At 41.9% G+C, this 23,441-nt stretch overlaps 1 protein-coding gene across 3 annotated transcripts; it reads right to left on the bottom strand.

Moving 5' to 3' along the window:
- Positions 1–677: 677 nt before the first annotated feature.
- On the bottom strand, positions 678–20,593 carry YBX1 (Y-box binding protein 1). 3 transcript variants are annotated; one of them, XM_037498386.2, is made up of 8 exons: positions 20,279–20,593; positions 19,600–19,663; positions 9,789–9,822; positions 7,145–7,234; positions 6,550–6,852; positions 5,882–5,964; positions 2,150–2,415; positions 678–1,067 (listed from the first exon to the last, which is right to left on the bottom strand). In XM_037498386.2, exons 1-7 carry the CDS (start codon positions 20,442–20,444, stop codon positions 2,181–2,183), a joined length of 975 nt encoding a protein of 324 aa, XP_037354283.1. In that variant the 5' UTR covers positions 20,445–20,593; the 3' UTR covers positions 678–1,067; positions 2,150–2,180. The 3 variants fall into 3 exon arrangements, with proteins under 3 accessions (XP_037354283.1, XP_037354284.1, XP_054546942.1); XM_037498387.2 differs by lacking the exon at positions 7,145–7,234 and having other exon boundaries at positions 679–1,067; positions 20,279–20,592; XM_054690967.1 differs by lacking the exon at positions 7,145–7,234 and having other exon boundaries at positions 679–1,062; positions 20,279–20,592.
- Between the last annotated feature and the right edge of the window lie 2,848 nt (positions 20,594–23,441).

Here is a 23,441-nt window from a genome sequence, read left to right as displayed (position 1 = left end):
AACATTTAACAAGCAATGTCACAACTGGCCCCAGTAACAAGTGGGTTGAGCCCACAAAATCAACTTGACTGACCTTCAAGTTCCTCAGCAGCCTTCCCATCAGCATTATATTATTCACTACCATTTCTGATCACAGAGTGAGCCTATGTCTACTGAGCACACTAGGCCCTGTGGCAGGCATTGGACCACTCTTTTAAAATTAGGCACCTTCAACTGGAAGGTTAAAATAACTTTTGACCTTCTCTCCTTTCTAATGGCCTCCCAGCAAAAAGAAATCATGAAAAAAAAAAAAAAAAGAAAAGACATGGCAGATTCTTCCACTGATAGTCAAAGGATGCAAGATAAGGTTATATAATTTCACATACACCAGTATGTGAACTTATACAACTGGTATGATAAGCTAGTGGAAAGAGAGACTGAGAGACTTGAACTGAAAACAGCTATGACAGTGGGGTCATTGCTCTCAGTCTTACAGGTGAACTACTTTCACAGAAAAATGGCCAGATCAAAGTAAAAGGTCCTAATTTTTAGTATGAATTCACATGTAGGCTACTCAGTAACGAATTATATTTAAAGGAAATTTCCCTAAGAAATTACTGTCTATTTGCAGACAGGTATAAGCTAAATTTAAGGTTATATATAAACTACGGTTATATAAACTAATAAAACCAGACAAATATACACAGACAATTATTTAAGACCTTTTATTAACAGGTGCTTGCAGTTTGTTGACTTTTTGAAAAAATCAAGTTGTAAACTTGTATTACAAATTAAAAATGAGGTTCTTAAAAATCTCAAACTTGACCAGATATGAAACAATTTAAAAACCTTTAAAGGTGTATTGAGAAAAAACAGGCTTTTTTTTTTTTTTTTAAAAAACACGTTTGTCATTACCAAAAAGACATCTTTAGGTAAAAATAATAAAAACCCCATACTGCATAGATAATGCAGATAGTTCTGGTTATCTGGTCAGCGGGCAAAAAGCAAGCACTTAAGGTCTTCAGCTCCAATCTTGTTTATTTCTTATTGCTGGAATTTCATATTTGTCTTCTTGTTGGATGACTAAACTGCAAAGAAAAAAAATTTTTTTTAATCGCACACAATTCACTGCAATGTTCTTTTAGTATATATCAAATTGCTCCAGATCATACTGGCTAAGTAGGGAAAGCATTTAAGCAAATCTCATATTGATGTGCCCTAAGATAGTGTGATTTGTAACAGGAGTGGACGTTGCTATGCTATGACAAGAAGGTTATTTGTAAGTTCTGGTTGACCTTTTGCCACTCAGAAAATAGTACAGTGGGGGGAAAAAAAACCCACAAACATACCACTGGCTGAAAATGATAATTTCAGAGCCAAACAGAGACAATTACATGTCTCTCAGTATATCAAGGAAAGAGCTGACTGCAAAGGAATACCCTATTTTTAGAATTTAAGAGTAAACAAAAACAGGCCAGCTTCAATAAGCTTCAGTAACATTAATTGATCTGAATCGCCCTATGGACACTTGAACGCATGACTTTGGTAGGAGTTAAAGCTATTTACAAGTTTTCCCCTTCCCCAATAGAAAAACCCTAACAAAAACTAAAAACACCTCGAAGTTGCCATTTCCCCTCAACAAAACTGTAATAGTCATCATCACTTGGGTTGTAATTCTAACCCTTTGCACTCCGCTGTCCCCTCTCAGGGGACATTGCGATTTATTAGTGATTACGGGGAATTGAGGTTATTTCAACGCAACTTTTTGAGACATGCATGTTTCCCTGAAGTTTTATCTTGAAATGGCACAAGAAATTAAATCAAAATATCGTAAAATGGTTCGGAGTGCAAAGGGTTAATAGTTCTTTTCTGAAAACAAGAACAGTGTAATTAACCTACTTCTTAAAGTTAGCAGGACTTTCAGTGAAATTAGACTTCTGAAAACTGACACGATACAATGTGAAGATAGGCCTCTAGGTGTCAGAATTGAGACTGATGAGGGGTCATGTGTGACTGATACTCCAATATTACCAGAATGGAGTATTTAGGCATTTTAGGCATGAATTTTGGTGAAATACATGCTCCTCCCAGTCCCTCTCCAGCTCCCCCACCCTGGCATCGACAGATACCACCCATGACTGACCAGGGAAGGCCACTGAGACTCACTTACCCGGATGATGGTAAAGATGGTAAGCCGGCATTTACTCAGCCCCGCCCTGCTCAGCCTCGGGAGCGGACGAATTCTCAGCTGGTGGATCGGCTGCTTTTGTCTCTTTGCCATCTTGTGGTTTAGGGTTTTCTGGGCGTCTGCGTCGGTAATTGAAGTTGCGGCGGTACCGACGTTGAGGTGGCTGCTGACCCTGGGTCTCATCTCCTTGATTTTCCTTATCTTCTTCGTTGCCGTCCTCTCTAGGCTGTCTTTGGCGAGGAGGGCCCCTGGAATGAACATTGTGCATACTTGCAATGATAAGTCTTCTTTCTTCAACCTGCCCACTGATGTTAACACTTGCTTCACGCAACTCATTGCCATATCTGGCCTGTTTAGGTGGTGTGCAGGCCATTTAGCAAAAATGAAGAGCAAATTTAGTTCATTTCACAAGTAAGATGATTCTGTATTTGGAATGCAAACTGAAAAATAAACATTTTTTAAAACTAGCTTTAAGGGACTAGCAAACAAGCTAGTATAATAAGGAAATATGACAGAGTGGCATGACAACATCAACACTGATGTCACTTTAACCACTCACGAAAATAAGTTTTACGGTAACCGTGTCCATTGGGAAAGTACTAGACAGGAAATCAAAACTTTTTTTTTAATTTTACATAAAGTACACAGCAACCATTAGCCACTAGGGAAATTCTAATTGAAACAATTAACCACTTCACACCCATAATCTAAAGGTCAGAAAATAACCAGTGTTGGAGAGAATGAGAAGAAATCAGAACCATCACACAATGTAGGTAGGAATACAGAATGGTGCAGCAGTTTAAGAAAATAGCTGGGCCACTGCTCAAAATGTTAGTTGCATTATGTGACCCAGCAATTCTATTTCCAGGTTTATATCCAGGATTCATTTCCATTTCACAAATATTTTAACAAAAAAGTGAAAGAACCAAAATGTCCATCAACGTATGACTGCAGAAACAATATAACTTGATATCAAAGGAATCAAAACTGATCCACGCCATCACATAGATGAATCTTAAAAATATGCCAAGTAGAAGATTGATACGAAAGTCATAGATTATTTTATTTCATTTAGAAGAATATGCAAATCAGGCAAACCAGACAGCATAGTTTAGTGGTAGCCAGGGGCTGGGAGAGAGAAGAGCGACTGTTAATGGATATTTAGTGTTCAATGAAAGTATTTTGCAAATAATGGTGATGGTCGTATAATTTTGTGAATTATACAAAGTTATTTGTGAATATATAAAACTCAAGAATCATATTAAGGCCTGAAATATTCAGGACCAAAGAAAGTAGCAGGACTTCTATCAAGGAAAATAAATGTTTTGTTTGTTTCCTGACGATTATGTCAGTAGTAAAAAGTAATATATTTTTGACCTTTCTTCCATCCATATTCACAGCACCCCCCTCCCCAGAAAGCATCAGGAACACCAAGAGTAACAAGTGTTTTGGCCAAAGTCTCTAACTGCCATTTAGATGCATGTGTGTTTTTGAAAAACACCTCTAAACTTTCCAGTCTCTCATCATTCCATTCCAAGTCTTTCTCTTCTCCTGAATCCCTTTCCCCATTCTTTGGAATTCAAGGCCAGTCTTTGGCAAAACTGCTCTGGCTTTCCCTTGCAGTCTTCCCTCAAAGGGTAATACGTCTCACCCTGTTACTGCGGCTTCTAAACGAACTCTCCGTATTTCAATTTTCTCCCATCCACTTGTTTTCTACCTGGGTTTGTATTCCACTCTGCGGTTAACCCTACCCACTTTCACTATTATTCCTTCTTGTTCCCGCATTCTTAATGTCTACTAGGACACACAGTGCAGTGCTCGTCACATGTTCTGTCCCCCTCATCTTCTCTCTTTACTCAAGTGTAAACACACCATTTCATGTGAAAAGAGCTCCAGCATGATTTGGCTAACTGTCCTCTTTTACTGAATTATTTAGCCTATAAATGCCCCCCATCCCCACAAAGTCCTTTTTTGACTTCACTTTTCCTTTACTGCCACCTCATCTTTTTACTAAACTTCTGTTATACTTGTCCGATATCTACAATTTGTTCTTGGATCCATACCATCAGGATTACACCCCACACATTATAGTGAGTAGGTGTGATTACTGCTTATTTGAGCAAAAAATTGATGGTTAAGTAGACTGGAAAGTCCTGTATTCACTGTAGATTTTAAGGCAATTATATGTCACCATAGCAATTACTTGGCACTGTTAACTCTATCCATTTAGATGAGAATGTTAAGTCTGAATTAAACCAAAGGACAACAGTGACACCGAAGCACTTAACAAAAATTCTTAGGTGCTATTTTTTAAGGCCACCAATGAAACCAGGTGGTTCTAACAGGGCAGCAAAAAGGTAAATCCAGGACATTCTCTGCTGTTGGCACTTAAGGCCAGACTGTCATGAAAGCCTGTTTGAGACCAATTTTAAAAACAATTATCACTTTAAAATAAAAAATTGTGATATTATTTGCAACATTTCAAAAAGGTATCTATGCAAAGGTTTAAAACAATCTGAACCATAGCTTAAGATGAACAAAATCCAACATGTCAACTTAAAAAATGATTTTCCAAACAGAACAGGGAAGGGCCCAGCCCATCTATCTCCAACATCCAGCATATGACCAACACAATCCATGGTAGCTCAAGAATTATAAACGTCCAATTTTAGTGTACCAGCTAGGACCCCAGCCCATTTTCCTGAATTAAAAACTCAGAACATGGCATACATCAATGCAATTAAGAATAACTTTAGATACTAGTTATTGCAAAACTCAATGAACATATACTGATGCAGGCAGTATGAACTCCCCCAGTGTCACAATGTATTTTGAAGACTTCGATGTTGCATTTTGGTGCTTTTACAGTTAAGAAATTTGTCTCTTTAAACTTATTTGGTCACCTACAGCTAATCTGGTTTCTGTTTAAGTGGGTCATCAGTTTAAAGTTTTTACTGTATTTGGCTTTATCCTTGCCTACTATTAGTTTTAGGGATCACACCTGGAGACTCAAGTGCTGTAAGACCCAAAAATAACTGCTAAAGCATGTGATTTCCATTACCATAGGATTGGGACTGTTACCTGAAAACGACACACCACATGCCAAACGTGGTCAGGCTCATACTTCTTCCCCCAATCACACTTTGATGATAAAAAGAGTTAAAAAGGGTTTCCTAACACCTAGGAAGGCAGGTTGATTGTTTAAATGCCAGCCTGGAGCTAGGCTTTCCCCCAAAATGTTATTTTGCAACTTCGAGGAGACAAAATAAACTTTATATCTAAATGGGTGATTACTGCAAATTATGCCATCTCACAGGTAAAACTGTTGATTTTGTCAGGATAGCAGTTGAGATAATCTGAATGCTTAAAAGATTACCTTTACCTTTGTCCCTCCCAATAAACGTCGTAAATCATTCTCTTACCTGTTTTCAAGGACAGAATGTGAAATTCTGTACCCTCATTAAAAGAAAAGGAAAAAAAAAAAAGGTGTATAAATGTAGACCTCATCTACACAAGCTGTTCTGAACCAGTGCCAGCAAAGAAGATGCAAAGAACATTTTCTCAAAGATAACTGACTTCAGGTTCATCTCTTTAGGTATCTGATGAAAGAAAACGTGAAGTGTTAACAGATAAATGACTCAAAAAATACTGCAGGAGAAGCATGACGCTGTGAGGTTTAATATGCTGGAGAAAATTGTTGAACAGAAACTGTACCTGCGGAATCGTGGTCTATATCCCCGATACATATTCTGTCTCACTGGTCTACCTTGTTCTCCTGCACCTTGGTTGTCAGCACCCTGAAAGACAATGGAAATCATGCTACTACATAAATTTAAACAGTAAAAATCCAACCAGATAGAGCCAAAGACTAAACGAATACAGGAGTTAAAAACATCATCTAGGGCCTCCCCGGTGGCACAGCGGTTGAGCACTGGGTTGCGAAGCAGCCCGCAGCCTCTGCGGCGCCGGTTCGATCCCCGGCTGCTCCCCGGGCACCGGAGGAGGGTCCCACATGGCACACAGACCTCTCCTGCCGCCCGCTGCTCCCCTCAGCAGTGTACTTCGGTCCTTCTGCCTGCTCTGTTCCCCGCTCTGACTGGTGAATTCTCTCACCCTCCCGCGCTTCTGACTGTACCCAGTGCTTGTATGTATGTATGTATAAATCAATTAATCAATCAATAAATAAATTAAAAAAAATCATCTAGTAACTAATTATGTATTAACATTTCTCACTCTTACTAGGAAATAAAGTGCTTCCCATTATGATTAATAGCTCAATATACCAGTAAACACAGAAAATGCTTAAAGCACAGCCTGTGGAAAAAAAGCCACATGAAGTTGATTCTTCCCTCCCGCCCTTTTTTGGGTGAAAACTCACTTACCTCCATCACTTCTCCCTGCACAGGAGGGTTGGAATACTGTGGTCGACGCCCATAGGGTCTCCGCATGTAGTAAGGTGGGAACCGTCGCCTGCGGTAGGGCCGGCGCTGTTGGGCCTGGCCTTCGGGAGCACTCTCTGATCCCTCATTCTTTTCCCCACTCTCACTATTCTGGTAATTCTGCTGGTAGTTGCGTGGAGGACCCCTGCGACGTGGATAGCGCCTATAATGGTTACGGTCTGCTGCGTATTTACTGCCTTGCACTGGAACTCCACCAGGGCCTGTAACATTTGCTGCCTCCGCACCCTACAAAAGGCATCATATATTGACAGTGACAATGGAATTAAGTACACTTTAACAAAATTTACAAAGCACAACTTTTTTTTGTGGCCAGGGGTGCATAGAAATGACTAAATCAGTTCCTCACTGTTCTGAAGAGATTGCCCTCTAACTGCAGCCAGCACAATAGGCTTGATGCACCTGTGTTCATGTGCTCACCTGACCCATCCATCCACCTTAAAACCACCACTCCTAATGGATGAGATCTCCAAAATATTTCCACACTGAAGTCAAACCTTTACACAAAAAGCATCCTCACCTTTTCTCCTTCAACAACATCAAACTCCACAGTCTCTCCATCTCCTACACTGCGAAGGTACTTCCTGGGGTTATTCTTCTTTATGGCAGTCTAGTAATATCACATTCCAAAAATAGATTAACAGGGGAGAATAATGTGCTTTTTCATTTAAAATGTACCAGAGTCAATATTATTTTAGCTTGGATATACACTTAAAATTAGCTTTAAATAAGACCAAACCATCATTAAATTTAGGAAAATAGGGACCAGTGCTACCCCCAACCTCAACCACAATACTCCAATCATACAAGGCCCCAACATTTTACCACTGTTTTTCAAAACTAAAACAAGTAATTTAACACTCAAGACAGACACAACAATACATATTTTTAAAGAAGCTTCTTGTAAAAGCATTGCATGTAACTTTGAACAAAATGAGGATATCCATCTATCCCCCAAAGACTGCACTTAATAGAAGCCAGCCCCACACAGGGCCAGTTTAGATGACAGGCGAGTTTAGTTTTGCATGCTTCAAAGTTGACCAAACCAACTTTGTTCCTGTGTTACCATATCAAATTCAGTAACAAATGTCAACCAAACTTCCTTCCAACCTGTGATAATACTTCAGTGGAAATGCAATTCACTTGTATTAACCATGCCACTTTTCATCGTATCTGACTGCATGGGACAGTTGGTTACTACCTCCCGAGAATAAAATAAACCTCACATTATAGATGTGTTACTTCTCCAGAGTGCTACAAGTAAAAGTGGGAGAACAACACCTCACATTTGTTATGTAGTATTTTTATACAAAATTCTTTTGTGGATTATCTATACAATCTCATGACAGATGATGTGAGGTATTATTACTCCCTTTTTTACAGATTAAGCTTTAAAAAGCTGGTGACTTGCCCAAGGTCACACAGCGAGTAAGTGGCAGGGTAGGAACTTCTCTAAATCTAAGTCTTGAGGACTTCAAATCCCCGTGTTCATTCTACTACATCACAGCAGTATCCATTACAGGATCACAAATGCATTTCCATTCCAGATGAGGCAGGAAAAATAACAAATCTGAAGCCAATTAATCTAAGTTGCCCAGAACTTCAGTCTCCTTGATACACCACTAAGACCTGAGCTAAGTCCAGAGAAACAACTAAATGTTGAAACCACTTCCAAAATAAAGAGAGGAAAGCAGATTGGTGACACCTTGTGTGTCAGTACAACTGGGTGACATGCATTCAGCCAAATTGATCTCATCTGTCATCTAAACTGTCAAGAAGTTTTCATACCTTTCATATATAGCCAACTCTCAATTACCTGCAGTCATCGGGGATAGCAGAAGTATGGATAATTAAAACCTCACAACTCTTATTTCAGTCAGCACTCAACACCCTCCCCAAACCTTTTAGTGTTGCTGATAGACAACAGAACTGATCTGTCTTGCTGTCTCTTGTCCCTAAGCCTACATATGTCTTTGCTTAAGGATAAAAGTGGGAGTAATTCAATTTTATATAACAAGCATTTCTTTTAAAATAACATTGAGTACTTTTACATTTATGCTTACAATTTAAATGCTTCCATACTTACATCTGATCCTATGATTATCTGATAGGGTCTTGGATGTACTAGAGATTGATCTCGCTTGCCCCTTGATTGTCAGCGAATGCTGTATAGGACGCTTTAGAACATTATCAAGCACCAACCTAAGTAAGACAGCTCTTCCTAAGAAGTATGCTGCCATCCAAGTTCACATGTGCCAGAATAACTAAGTGTGGAGACTGACTTTGTTTTTTGATGTCTGGATTACAGTATAAAAGTGGCTTAAAAGTTCTTAGAGCAATTTTTATTTTAGAGCAGTTTTTATTACAAGTTGACAGTATTTCAAGTCTTAGTGGAAAAACTGCAGAGCACCTATGTAAACCTGTGAGGAAAATTAAGTGAGGAGCCTATATAGTATATAGTCAGGTATGAGACTAGTGTTCATTCAGCAGTGATTTAGTTACACAATAAACTCCTTAAAAGCCAAAGCACTTAAAAAAATTATTTATTTATGCATACAATAACTGGGGAAAGCCCAAAGTACTTTTCAAAATATTTTCCTTAAACGATGCTTGGAAGTTTAGCATTTAACACCTATGCTTTGTTTTTCCCAAAGGTGAAAGTCTATCTAACTGTTCAAAGTGCTTCGGAATAAATAGGACTGACGACTCTGTTAGTTTTCTAGTATTTATTCCAAGTTAACTGTTTTGTAGCTTTGTCCTATGAATCTGTGATTTGTCCTTACCATAGAGGTAGACCTAATACATTCTGAAAATATCTTGTCAGTTTCTGTGTCTTTATAGCAGTATTATTAGTTCAAGATTAGGTTTACTGAGGCTTTTTGTTCACCTGAAATTAGGTTTGAAAATTTAGTGCAACAATTTCTTTTTAAAAGCTACAGCTATTAACAAATCAGTCTGAAACACCTATTTTCATTAAACTAATTACTAATACAATGTTTCAATATACACATTAAACATGCTATTACTCTTCCTATAGGCACTAAATAAACAGGTGGTTGGACTTGATAACCTTTTTTGCAAAGAGTAATAGTTGAGAAGACAGTCACCCTTTTCTTCCAGAAGTCTTGAGGCAGAAGAGTAAATATCTACACACAAGCACTCACCTGGTGTACAAATACATCTTCCTTGGTGTCATTCCTGCAAAACAGAGCCAAGTTTAACAAATTAGCAAAAAATGAATACATTTCATGTTGGCTAAAGATCAAGGGTATGCTTTTAGTCCATTTCCACCCCCGTTTTTTATTTTTCATTGTTAGAGATTTTCCGGTTGGTAACCAGACAATAGATTAAAAACAAAAAAATAACAACCATACATTAGTAAACCCTCATGATATGTCTTAAAGGCCAAGCAGTTGCCAACAGTTGTAACCCCACTATCTGAAGATTAAAGGGAAAACAAAATTCAACCAATGACCTAAGTCATTAAGAGGATAAAAGTGACTAGCACATACCACATGCCATTCATTCTACTAAAGTTAAGTTTTCCAGCATACCCCACTCTTACCTCTACAACATGCTTACTAATGTAAGTAGGAGACTATAGCTATATTTTTCATTAGCTACAAGGGAGTTTTCTTCTTTCTCACTTCGCCCTCAATCCTTTCTACACCATTTCCAATTTTTGCAGCTCTTCTCAAGGACCATCAACCCCGCCCCCTCCAGAATGTGAATACCATCAGAATCCACCCCATTCATGTAAGCAAGCATTAGGCAATTAAGGATGATGGTGAATGACTATTTTTACTAGTACACACTAAATTCCCTTTCACTTTATGTTAGACATTACTTTATATCAATCACTTACCTAGCCAAACTGTTGCTAAACAAATTATTTCATCAAAAGTAGTTGGTAAAGGAAGGATCTGCCCTAATGAGTCTTAGAGGAGCTTACTAGAAAATGAGAACATGTCTCAAGTAGAGAATAGATCATGACGACTGTATAAAGCAAACAATGAGCAAATTCAACACAAGCGCTGATGTTTAAACTGTCTGGAGCATAAGGAATGTGGCTGAGAGCGAGGAACAGGGGTCAAATCACCATGCAGGTTTAGGAGCCAGCAAAGATTTCTTAGAGGAACTTGACATAACAAAATTATTATTGAATAGTTGTTAAAATCTAGACAAGAGGAGCCCAGTTATTTACAAAATGCTAGTTCAGAAACCCTAATCAGGGGGCCTCCTCCCTGGTGGCAGAGGGGTTTAAGCACGGCCCTGTAAAGCTGTCAGCAGCCTCTGCAGCGTGGGTTCGATTCCAGGCTGGCCAGAGAGAAACCCACACGGCATGGCAGCCTTCTCTGGCCTCGCCCGCTGCTCCCCTGAGCAGTTTCTTCGGTCCGCCTGCCTGCTCTGCTCCTTGCTCTGTCTCTGGTGAATTCTCTCACCCTTCCATGCCGCTGACATGTACCCCGGTTCTTGTATAAATCAATCTTAAAAAAGAAACCCTAATCAGGACTGATGGAGAACTGGATTAAGGGTTGGTGTAAGATGGAATAAACACGAATCCTTCTTGAGGTAAAATGGGAAAAGCTTTGGGGATAAGTGAAATGTTAGAAATGAGGGAGAAGTGGAGAATAATCTGAGTTTTCAGTTTGGTGGTTGGGGCTAAGGTGACATTATGAACAAGAGCTTTCCAAACCTTTATTGGCTTGCCTGCAGTTCTTTATTCTGTCACTATTAAATTTGAAAATGTGTTCAAAAGTAGTTCCAGTATTAAATAACAAAAGGAGCAAAAGGTACAATCAGCTGAATCAACTGGCTTATCATTGGCTCCTTGATCTACAGAACAGTGTATGCACCAAATAATTCACATAGTTTAGATGATCACAGGGACATTCATTCATGAAACAGGATAATTTTAAACTGTACAAGAAAACAACTCGTAAAATCAGAAATACTGCAAAGGCAACTTGAGACATGAAACGAAAAGTGAACCTTAGAGACCAGTTGAGTATTAGAAACACCCAAGAATTGATAATGGTCATAATATTCATAGGCATCACACAAACAGCTCCATTTCTACCAGTTAGTTTCCAACTCCAATGTGATTACATCTCAAACCTTAGTGGGGAAAAGGGTGGAGTGGGGAAGGTGGTGTAAAGTCTAAAATAGCAAGTCAACAGATGGAGTATTAGCCATCATAGGACATTTACTAAAAATGTAACTTCCGTAAGGAGGGATTTTTCATTACTAGTAATACCACTCATGGTTAACCAATAGATAATTTCTTTAAAGAACATTAGTAGGGGCCTCCCCGGTGGCGCAGCGGTTGAGCGCTGGGTTGCAAAGCTGGCGAAACTGCCCGCAGCGTCTGCGGCGCCGGTTCGATCCCCCGGCTGCTCCCCGGCCACCGGAGGAGGGTCCCACATGGCGCGCAGACCTCTCCTGCCGCCCGCTGCTCCCCTCAGCAGTGTACTTCGGTCCTTCTGCCTGCTCTGCTCCCTGCTCTGGCTCTGGTGAATTCTCTCACCCTCCCGCGCTTCTGACTGTACCCAGTGCATGTATAAACAAACAAACAAACAAATAAATAAGCATGCCTCTATTAAAAAAAAAAAAAAAAAAAAGAACATTAGTAAAGTTACCAAAACTACTTAGTAATATACTCAGACAACCACTCATTTACTCTGCCACTAAACCAGTCCTCCAGGGAATAAAATGGCCAAAGTGTACCCAGATTTCAGGAAAAGAAAGGACTACTCAAAAACGCAGTTCTAGCTAAGACAAAATACTGTATTTTGTCTTTCACAAGCTACAACTTGTGAAATGACTACTGAGATATTTAAAGCACTGTTAATGGGAACCCTGACTTTTAGTCCTCAATTGTCTTTTCTTTACCTGAAGAATGGGAAAAAACAAACTAGACATAGAGGCAGACTGCATTATCGTGAGTTAAGTTTCAGATATTGTGCCAGGTGCCTTCATTATAATGTTCAATGCTCACAACCCCGAGGTTGGTGCAATCATTAATCTGCCACTCTACAAATCAGGAAAATGAATTATGTGGTCATCTGTTTATAGAGGTCAAATTTATCCTGGTTCTTTTTAGTATGTTGAGACTTGAAAAGGCCCAATTTAGAAATCTTTACATTTTCATTTTTAATGTAGATTACAGCAAATGGCTTCCACAATTTTGAGAAAAAAACAAACAAACAAACAAACAAACAAAAAAAACCCATCATTTCCTGCATTCTCTCCTTGCAGTACAATTATTTTGTATAAGTGAAATAAATTAGAAAGACAAATTCTGGATGATTTCACTCATTGGAATAGAGAGAAACAAAACAATCAACAAAGCTAAGATGAAACAAACCCAGGGAATTATGATGCAAAATTAAGGGTGCTAGAAAGAGGGATTGTGGAAGTGGTATGAAAGGGTGTTGGGACCAATGGGCAAGAGTAAAGGATTATGGGTACTCTTACTCTGGTACACCTGAGGTCTGGAAAACCTATTCGCCTTCCCCTAACTCATATACTGTGCTGTGAATCAATGTCACTTCGGTAAATTAATAGCCAAGATGGCTCATCAAGAAGCAAGTTCTAACCTTTATTAATGTAATGGAAAGGCAGTATTCCCTAGCACTACACCTTACCTTTCGTAAAGTATCCTGAGAACCAAGAGGCACACTTCTGCCTTTACCATACTCTTTTTTTTTTTTTTTAAACATTTTTTTTTATTTATTTTTTTTTTTATAGAGGCATGTTTTTTTTATTTATTTATTTGTTTGTTTGCTTGTTTATACATGCACTGGGTACAGTCAGAAGCGCGGGAGGGTGAGAGAATTCACCAGAGCCAGAGCGAGGAGCAGAGCAGGCAGAAGCGAAGTACACTGCTGAGGGGAGCAGCGGGCGGCAGGAGAGGTCTGCGCGCCATGCGGGACCCTCCTCCGGTGGCCGGGAGCAGCCGGGGATTGAACCGGCGCTGCAGAGGCCGCGGGCAGCTTCGCAACCCAGCGCTCAACCGCTGCGCCACCGGGGAGGCCCCCTTTACCATACTCTTGAGGATATAGGATTATCAACACATCAGACTAGTTTATAATCTCCTCTTCAGAGGCAACTCATTGAGAACAAGAACTAGTCATTCTTTTGTCCAGCACCCAACATACCGTGGGAACATGGTAGGTGCTCAATCAAACCTCATTATTTACTGTGTGTAACACCATTCATTTAATACTACCCAGCCTTTCAAATTAAAATGTAATTACTGCCCAAATTTTCTAAATTCTATTTCTCATATTTACTTCATCTTATTAGGCATTCCTATAATTTGCCACAGGTCCTGGGGCCCATAAAGAAAGGACAGCAAGTTCAAAGGCCTCATTCACCACTTCAATAAAAGTACATCAGGGAAGGAAAAGAGAGCCTATCCTCAATCCACCACCATTCAATCCAAAGCAGCAGCTGACATTTACCAAATGTGGTTTTAGTCATATTACATAGTATGTGAAAACATGCTAATCAGAGAGGAGGGAGCAACAGGGTTAGGTGCTCTATAGATCTATAGAGCAGTATTCAGAGTTCCTTACTAGGGAAAAAACCATTAGAGGCAAAGGTTGGACTCCTGACTACCCCATTACTAACTACATGAACTTGGTTTAGGTGCTTATTTGTAAAGGGGAAATAACAGCACTTATCTACACTGTAATCAAAGCGAAGTACATCCAAACTGCTGCTCAACAGAAATAAAACCCAAGGCAAATACCCAGGTTTATCTTCTAGCGGCCATAATAAAGTAAAATAGGTAAAATTAATTTTATAATTTGAACATGTATGGTGTCAACATAAAAAACGGAAATATTTTATACTTTTTTTCATACTAAGTCTTCAAAACCTGATTTGTATTCTACACTTATGAAAAAGTAGATTCATATAATCAAGCTGTTTAGTTGAAAGTGGCTCAAAACAAACACTGATTTGAATAGTCTTCTCAGATGCACCAGTTGCATTTTAAGCGCTCACTAGGCACGTGTGCATGACGGCTACCATACTGGGTAGTATACAGGTCTCCAACACAGCAATTCCTCCCCAGTCCACAGAGTTATGTCCAAGACCTCCAAGTGAAAGTCTGAAACCAGAGATAACATTGAACCCTATAAACACTACATCACACACACTACATACAAATAGCTATAATAAAGTTTAATTTGTAACATTTGAGGCACAGAAGAGATTAACAACTAATAGATTATAATACCTGTAATAAAAGTTATACAAAAGATTGTCTCTCAAAATAGTTAATTGGACGAAATGTTTTTGGACCACAGGTAAGTGAAATTGTGGGTAACGGGGGAATAACATCTCCCAGTAGTGTCATTTCATGTGTTACTCATCAGTACTCCTATTCTCCTGCAGTAAAGCATACCCTTGTCGATCCACCTTATTGCCTTAAATGATACCTACCATATGTAAGCATATTCTACTACCTTGATGCAGGCTACCACACCATGCCATTTTAAAATCTTCACCTGGGCCTCCCTGGTGGCGCCAAGGGGTTAAGCACCGCACTATGAGTTCAATCCCGGCCGCCAGGGAGAAACCCAAATGGCACAGCACATCTCTCCTTGTCTCACCCGCCACTCCCCTCAGCGGTGTATTTCAGTTGGTCTGCCTGTTCTGTTCCCCACTTTGTCTCTGGTGAATCCTCTCACCCCCCACCATCTCTGGCCTGTACCCCAGCTCTTGTATGCATAAATAAATCTTAAAAAAAAAAAAAAATTTTTCACCTAACCAACAGCATAAATTATAGTCCTAGTTATAAAAATAAACTCCAAGTTATAGTATCTACATAAACTCCATAATCTAAAGCGTCCAGACACCAATTCCCCAAGTTCTGCAGGTATGATCATAGTATCACAATGCCGTTTATCTTTTTATTTCTCTCTTATACACTCCTCACAGCTAGCTGACCTTGTTTTCCACTTTTTAAAATTCTACCATTTTGTTTTAGGTGAGCTAAACCAAACATTTCAAGGACTGAGACTGAAGGAATAAGGAAATCAGCAATTGCAGTTCCTATAATAAAAAAGAGGTCAAAAGAATGCCAATGACACAGGAATGATGTAGGGGCTATTCAAGTATTTTCAAGCATGACAGCTCTCCCCTTCCATGACAAAATCAGACAACCAATGACTTCCAGGTAGGACTTGACCTTACCGTTATGACCACACACCAGGAGTTAAAACTAGTCCAACAATCCAAAATATTGGCCTGTTTTGGACCATCTTTCCGTAAGTCTATAAACTTAAAATTAAGAACCAAACAGTAAATATTTTAACTTCATGAGGCCATATATTCCTTTTTAAATAACACTTAAAAAAACAAAACATTTCTTAGCTCTCTGGTGATAGAGATTCAGAAAGGAAGTCTAATGTTCTCTCCTTTAACACCTCAACTGTTTCCTAGTATGAGCTATCAAACAAGTCCTTGAATTTATAAAGTCAATCCACTAAACTGCAACTTTTAGCCATCACGAATCAATCAAATGTACAAAGTTTTTCAAATTTGGGCAGCTAGCAATAAGCACACAGGAGCTCCTGTGACAAGTTAAGAGACCATTTAAACAAAACTCTTTCAATGACTAAAATCACCAGTCATATATACCCCAAATCCCTCTGGCCCCATTACAACTAAGTATTTTTGTGACGACGAACAGCTAAGTCTTTCCCTGGCCTAGTTTATTAGACATATTGCTGGGTCATAGGTAATAAACTCAAATGCATATATAGAAAGCCAGGCAGGAAGGAAAGCCAACAGGAGAAAACTAAGCAAGAACAGGTAAATAGGAATGTATACCCCCATCTAAAGGGGGTAACAACACCCACAGCCAGTTGATTTATATTTTACAGGGGGGCACACAGGTCTCCAAAGCTAAAATTCAGATCTTTAAAAGATCTTTTTGGTGTTAAATTTCCTGAATTTTGAATGTCAGTAATTCCAGGTTGTCTAAGCAAAACACCTGGGGGGGCAAATATAACTAGTAAACCAATTTGTGATCTACATTATTTGACTCTTTGCTCCAAATTCCCTCCCTGCCCACCTCAAAACTTCATAATGATTGATTTAGCACTTTAAGTACTTTGGAGAAGAGGAAAAGTATTTCTGTTTTGGTCACTATAAAGATGCAAGTTCCACTAAAAAATTGTTACTGACTCATGAGTTCAGAGAATGAATCAATCAATTCTCGACCGATGTAACTAAAAGACAAAATCGAATATCTAGATTTTAAAAGCAGAGCCAAATTCTGAAACTACTGACCCCCGTGGTCTGGCCCCCTTTCTCATGATTTTCAACAATGCTGGGTAAATCTTTTCATAATGAAATGAAAAATTGCGGGGGGGAAGGGCAGAGGAAGAACACAACAAATCCCTCTAGTCACTAAATTCAATTCTTTTGTAGACATAGCACACCAAAAAACCCACATTTTTCAAAATTCCTAGATCACATAGTCCAACAAAATAAGATCAAAAGGTCTTATTTTATAGCTTTTAAAGCTCTATGATTCTTTTTATACAACCAAGTCAAGGGAAAACACTTTAAAATAATTCTAAACAGCTTATACCAATCATCACAGGCAACCATCTAGATCAAAGCGTTTACAATGAAAATACATTTCTCTGAAACAAAATATATAAAAATCTATTTCAATCATAAAAATCAACAATCTTGGATACACAATTAAAGATTGCATCTTCCCCTTTACAAAAAACTCAAACACATGTGACACTTCCCTCTTCCCCATGATATTCAGGTGCCCCTAGCCCTACCTATATATACTGAACAACTGCTAGCTTCCAGAACTTGAGTTCTTAAAGACATATATTCACCTTAATCAAGGCAAACCTGTCCTGCACTTAATTGCAGTCAAATTTTACAGTGTATAGTCAAGTCTCAGAAACACTAAAAAGGCTAGTTTAGTAATATAAAGCACACTTGCACCAGTTAATTTGACAAAATAGTTGAGGTTAGGTCAATACAAACAAAGGATCATCAAAAGCCAATTTACATTCAACTTGCCCTGGAGGAAGACCAATTGAGCTGATTACAAGTCAGAACAGAGATATTCAAAGAATGCATTTCATGGAATAAAAATTCAGGGTATGTAAAGAACTACTTTATCTTGGCTATCTATTGTTCGCTTCAAAAAATAACCTGTGTCCATCTAACAAATCACAGCAGAACAGCATTCACATGCTACAAATCTTAATGTATACACAAAAAACATTCAGTGCAATGTAAAGCAATGCAATGCGGCAAATTACAATCCCTTCTAATGTGTACACCAGCAATACCCTTATCATTACATGGGGTCAAAGTTTAAAAGCAATGTCTTTAAGGTGTAGTCCACAAGTCATCATAACCTGGAGTTTGTTAAAATATTGGCTCTTGTAATCCAGCCCCAATAAATCCAAACTGGAAAGGAAGAACTTGGGAATTTACATTTTAAGCATCCTTAAATGAGCACTCTTAAATACAGAAACTACATACTTGAGAATCAGAGTAAGACAGAAATACTAACAAACTCAGAGACCAATTGACCCAAAAGGGTCAAATGAAAATAAGTCCCAAAGGATTTCCTCCTTTCCCCGCTAATAATCCATTATCAAAAAACCGGTGAAAAATATTACCTTGGCTTGTCAGGAAGATGGAAAACTAAGGATTCTGGAAGAAACAAAATGCTTCACCACCACTGCAAATATGGAAAACAGACCAGAAAATCCTCACAACCTCTTCTGTTTTGAGTGTTTCCACGGCACTTTACGGTTGAGTAATGAACGTTTTCTCATCAACCAGTTGTCTGTTTTTAAGCTTCATCTTATCCATTTGGTTTCCTGTAGTATCCATTTCACAAACAATCGGTATTATACTTACTCCTAAGCGCTCTTTTAAACATGGAATTGTTTAATGCCTTCTAAAAGGAGGATGTGAGAAAGAAAACGCTGAGATGACAGTATCACACCTGTATAGCCAATAATGCTATTAGCATAAACGGGGCTCTACACCCTTGCAATTGCACTAGTCTTGGCAGCCATCTTGGAAATGATGCCTGGCTCACAAGGGAGACCATGAGGAGTACCGTGAGTGAACTGAAGCTTCGTCCCTACCGCTACAAACAATTCTAAAGACTATTCCAAAAGATGTGGTCTGCAGCTCTGCCTTCAGACACCATGCACTGTTACATGTCATCCCAGACTAAGGCCACTCTAATGTTACAACCGCAGCTTTACTAGGTGCTATGTGGGGACAAGGAAGTAGGAGAAATAAAAATTGAGGAAAGAGAATGGAGCATTTTCCTCCCAGCTTACTATTTAGGGTGAAGCACAAGCAATTTTATTGTCAAAGCAGTACTAATATAAACTTTACCCAAGGCATTCAAGGCAGCAAATACTGAAACGTTAAACAAAGGCAATATAACCTCCCAATAAAGATGACAAGACCTCATGCACTTGCGCGGGCAAATCTCACCTCCCCAGGTTAACAGGTTGTCAATTACCTCCATGCTAATTAGTGGATCACAATTCTCCAATACCCAATGTCAAAAACCCGTGAAACGATGAAAGGGAGAAAAATGGGGTGGGACCCGAGTTCAACAGAATATACCGGATCTTAGTCCCCCCAGGCTGTGCTAAATGCGAGTCAGCCACAGTCCACTCCCTCCGCTGCGTTTTAAGACGCTTTGCACCCTAAGAAACCATCGATGCTACCGAGAGCTCCGGATGAACAGTTAAGCCACAAAACAAAGAAAAATCTTCAGGTCCACGAACCCTTCAGTCACCGAGGGGAAAAAACCACAAAACCCGCCGACGGCACCCCGGGGCCGGCGGCCTCCACGCGCGTCCAGGGCCCCAGGCCCGCGGGCCGAGCACGCGGGAGGCGCGGGGCGCGCGAGGGGCAGGAGGGAGGCGTCGACGGCGCTGCGCTCACCTGTTGATGAAACCATATCCGTTCCTTACATTGAACCATTTTACTGTTCCCAAAACCTTCGTTGCTGGGGAGAGAGAACAAGAGCCCGGGATTACCAGCCAGCCTCCGGGGCGCGCCCCGCTCCCGCATCCGGCCCCCCGCCCGGCCCTGACAGCCCTTCTCCGCCGCGGGCCCCGGCGGCCACGTGGGTGAGCGCGAGCCCCGAGCCCGGCCGCGGCCCGGGGGGCGTGCGCGGAGCCGGGCGGCCCGGGGCGGGGGCACGTGAGGCGGCGGCCGCCGGCCCCTCCGGCCTGCGTAGGCGGCGCGCCGCGCCCGCGGGCCGCACGCGGAAGGCGCGGCGGGGCCCGAACAACGGCGTGCGGGGCGAGCGCACGCGGCCGGCGGGAGGGGAGGGACCGCCGCACACGCGGTCGGGGCGCGCGGCCGCCCGGGGGAGGGGCGCGCGGCCGCGCGGGGTCCAAGGGGGCGCGGGGAGGCGGCGCGCGCGCGCCGGCCGGGCGGGCACGCGGGCCGGGCGGGCCGGCGTCCGCGAGGGCGTGAGCGGGGCTGGGGGAGGGGCGGCGGCGCGCCGCCGAGTCGGTCCCCGCCGGCCGCGCGCCCGCGGCTCGCCCCGCTCCGGGTAACGGTTCCGCCGCCAGGCTCCCCGGCGGCCCCACCCCCGTGCCCGGCCGGCCCTCACCGATGACCTTCTTGTCCCCGCCGGCAGGCGCCGCCGATGTGAGGCCGCCCGGGCCGCCGCTCCCTGCGCCGGTGCCCGTGGTGCCGGGCTTGGTGTCGGCGGCGCTGAGGGCGGGGGCGGCGGGGGGGGCGGCGGGCGGCTGCTGGGTCTCGGCCTCGCTGCTCATGGTTGCGGTGATGGTGACTGGGGCCGGCTGCGGCAGCTGCGGCTCCTCCCGGGGTGTGATGGTAACTAGGCCGGCGGCGGCGGTGGGGCTGCTCAGGGCTCTCTGGGGTCCGCTCTCCGCTCCCGCTACCGATCGAACTAGCGAGAATGGCGGGACGGGCGGGATAAGCCTTGCGATCGACCCGCCCTCGCCAGCGCTCATTGGCCCGCGGCGCTGTCAACCCTACCACCTGACTCCAACTCTGCCTTCCATTGGCTGACGCTTTATCACTCCTCCACCCTCATTGGCCCTTAGGCGGCTAATTCGGCCGACCTACAACCGTTCCTGCCTCCGCCGCCGCCATAGAGACCGGAACTAGAATTGAGTAGAGTCACCACGAGAACCATAGAGTGCCCGACGGGGACTGGCAGAGGGAACGTGACTTTCACGAGGCTGCGGCCGGGCGGGCGGGCCCCACGCCCAGGGTTGGGTCCTGCCCTAAGGGAAGGAGCGAGCGAACACCTAACCCGGGGGCTTGGAAGGCGGCCCGACGACACCTTAGTACACTGTGGAGAGGCCTCCTTCCCTCCCTGCTCCAATTATGGTCCTTGTAACCTCAGACTATTGCTGCGGGATAGAACCCTGTTTTCTGCAATGGCCGTGTGTACTCGCGGCGCAGGGAGGGTTTCTGGAATGGGCTTAAATGTATTCGAGGAGCGTCTGTTTTGGGCGGTGCAGTCATCTTGGCGGGACCACGCAGGCTCTCAGGCAGCCCCTTCTCAGCAGATTTAGGGCGGAGGGCGGGGATGTGCTCCACCCGGACCTGCTTTACAATCCATTTTACCAGGCATTTAAGGTCTGTCTTGTTAAGTAGTCTCGTCTTTTTGTATTGGCCACAAATCAGATTTAATTTCAACTCACGTTTATTAAAACAAACTGGGCGTTTTGCTTGCATTTTATCCGTGCAATCGCCTTGTTAAATATCCCCATTCCACAAACGATTGATAATTTAGGCTGCCACCTGATGTAGCGGCAGCCCTCCACATTCGTTTGTCCTTTATTGAGCGTCTGCTATCTGTTGGGGATGGACTAGTTCGGGTGTCAGTTTCTGCCTTCTTACTAGGGATGAAGGCAGAAATGTAAACACCCAAACACTTCAAACATTCCAGACCTGCAAAGCACAAAGCTTTCGGGGAGTGGAGGTGGAACGCTGACTCCAGGCAGAGGTTTAGCCAAAGGCCTAGATGCAAGATGCAACAAGAGATGGGAGTCTCTGGGGGAAATGAAAATGTAGTCCACTAAGACCAGAATGAAGACACCTGGCTACTGAGGGAAAATTTAAATTAGGAATATTTTATTTGAAATTTATCCTAAAGAAAGAGTTGTAAGTAGGTAGTGGCATGATCCACCAACGCCCACCCTTCACCCCCCACAGCTATCTAGTGTAGAATGGGCCATAGAGGGGCAAAAATGGAAACAGGAAAACCAGAAGGCTAGGCCAGCAGTCCTTGTCAATATCAGAGGCCAGTCATTTTCACCTCCTAAAGGCCTTCCTGGAACAGCCCTAAAAATGTCATATACAATCTTAATTCTTAATGCCTCTGGTATAGACATCATCAACTGTTTAGAGCAGGAGTAGGCAAAATTTGTCTGTGAGGGCCAGATTTTAAATATTTTAAGCTTTGTGGGCCACAGTGTTCTGTATTAACTGCTCAACTTTGGAGACTGAAAGCAGCCATAGGCAAACAGTATACAAGTGCATCTACATTCCAAATAAATTTTATTTATGGACACCAAAATTTGAAATTTTCGTATTTACAGGTCACAAATATTCTTTAGATTTCCATCCCCATTAGTAACATTTAAAAATCATCCTTGTTCTTAGCTTATGAGCCATTGAAAAACAGTGAGAGGTGGCCTGCCAATCCTACGTTACTCACCCATGGCTTAGTTCATTGCTGTGACCTCCTAGCCAGTCTCTAAACCCCTTTCCTACTCTAATATTCCCCCACCACCATGGCCAGTGTTCCTTTGAAAACTGCCAATCATGACACCATCTTACTTAAAATCTTTCAGTGATTACTGTTACCCAGATAGGATTGTCTGCATTCTCTAGTGTAGTTTCCAGGACCCTGGAATTCTCTAATTTACCTCACATTCTTTTTTATACCTCACATTCCTTTAATCTTCAGTGATCTTTTAACCATTACTTCCTTTGGGCTATCACATACTACAGTACCCCTCTACTTACACTTCCCCTCTCTCCCTTCTTCATCTGCTTTAGCCTTCATCCTTTAGGTCTTACCTCAGATGTCTCCCTTCCTAACATTGTATATACTATACTAATTAAACCTTCCCTGCCAGACTGAGTTTCTGGAGCATCTAGTAAAGTATCTGACATGAAGAATGTGGTGTAGAAACTTGGATTGCAGAAGGTACTTTGGCAGAGTGGTCAAGTGGGCACCTGTGTCTGTAATGCAGAAGACAGAAGCTTGCAACAATGTGTATGTAGAAAAGTGGATATTCTAGAGCTAGTATTCTTTTGTTCCAGCTCCAGATGACTTTCACAGGTAAAATGTTTCCGCGAATGGCAGTTCTGCCAACACTAAGGACAATTAAGTATGCCCCATAGGCTGGAGAGCGTTTTTACCCAAGTGGAGTTACAAAGACACATCAGCGTCTCTTGGATTAAGTGAGCAACCTTTCCCATTTAACTGCTTTAGAGATGGCTTCTCTGCAGAATTGTTTAACGTTTGTTTTTAAAATGTTACTTTAAAGTATCATTATTTACTCATCCAATTTCTTCAGTAAGCTGTTGTTAAAGAAACTAGTTTCCTTGTAGCCACTTCTCTTATCATTGCAGAGGTAGTACTCAAGCACTGGATGCCTATAACCAGTTCATCTCCTGTTCCTAAACCCCAGCTCTTCATTCCAGTTCTGCCAGCCTGTCACCTCCAGGGGCACATACTGCCTAGTATGGTGACCAGAGTTGGGACAACTCCAGTGCCTACCTTTAAG

This window comes from Talpa occidentalis, unplaced genomic scaffold, assembly GCF_014898055.3.
Source record: "Talpa occidentalis isolate TD23 unplaced genomic scaffold, MPIMG_talOcc4v2.1 talOcc4.9, whole genome shotgun sequence".
NCBI classification, from domain to species: Eukaryota; Metazoa; Chordata; class Mammalia; order Eulipotyphla; family Talpidae; genus Talpa; species Talpa occidentalis.
The sequence above is the reverse complement of the archived record's forward strand: the minus strand, read 5'-3'. Positions and strand labels throughout refer to the sequence as shown.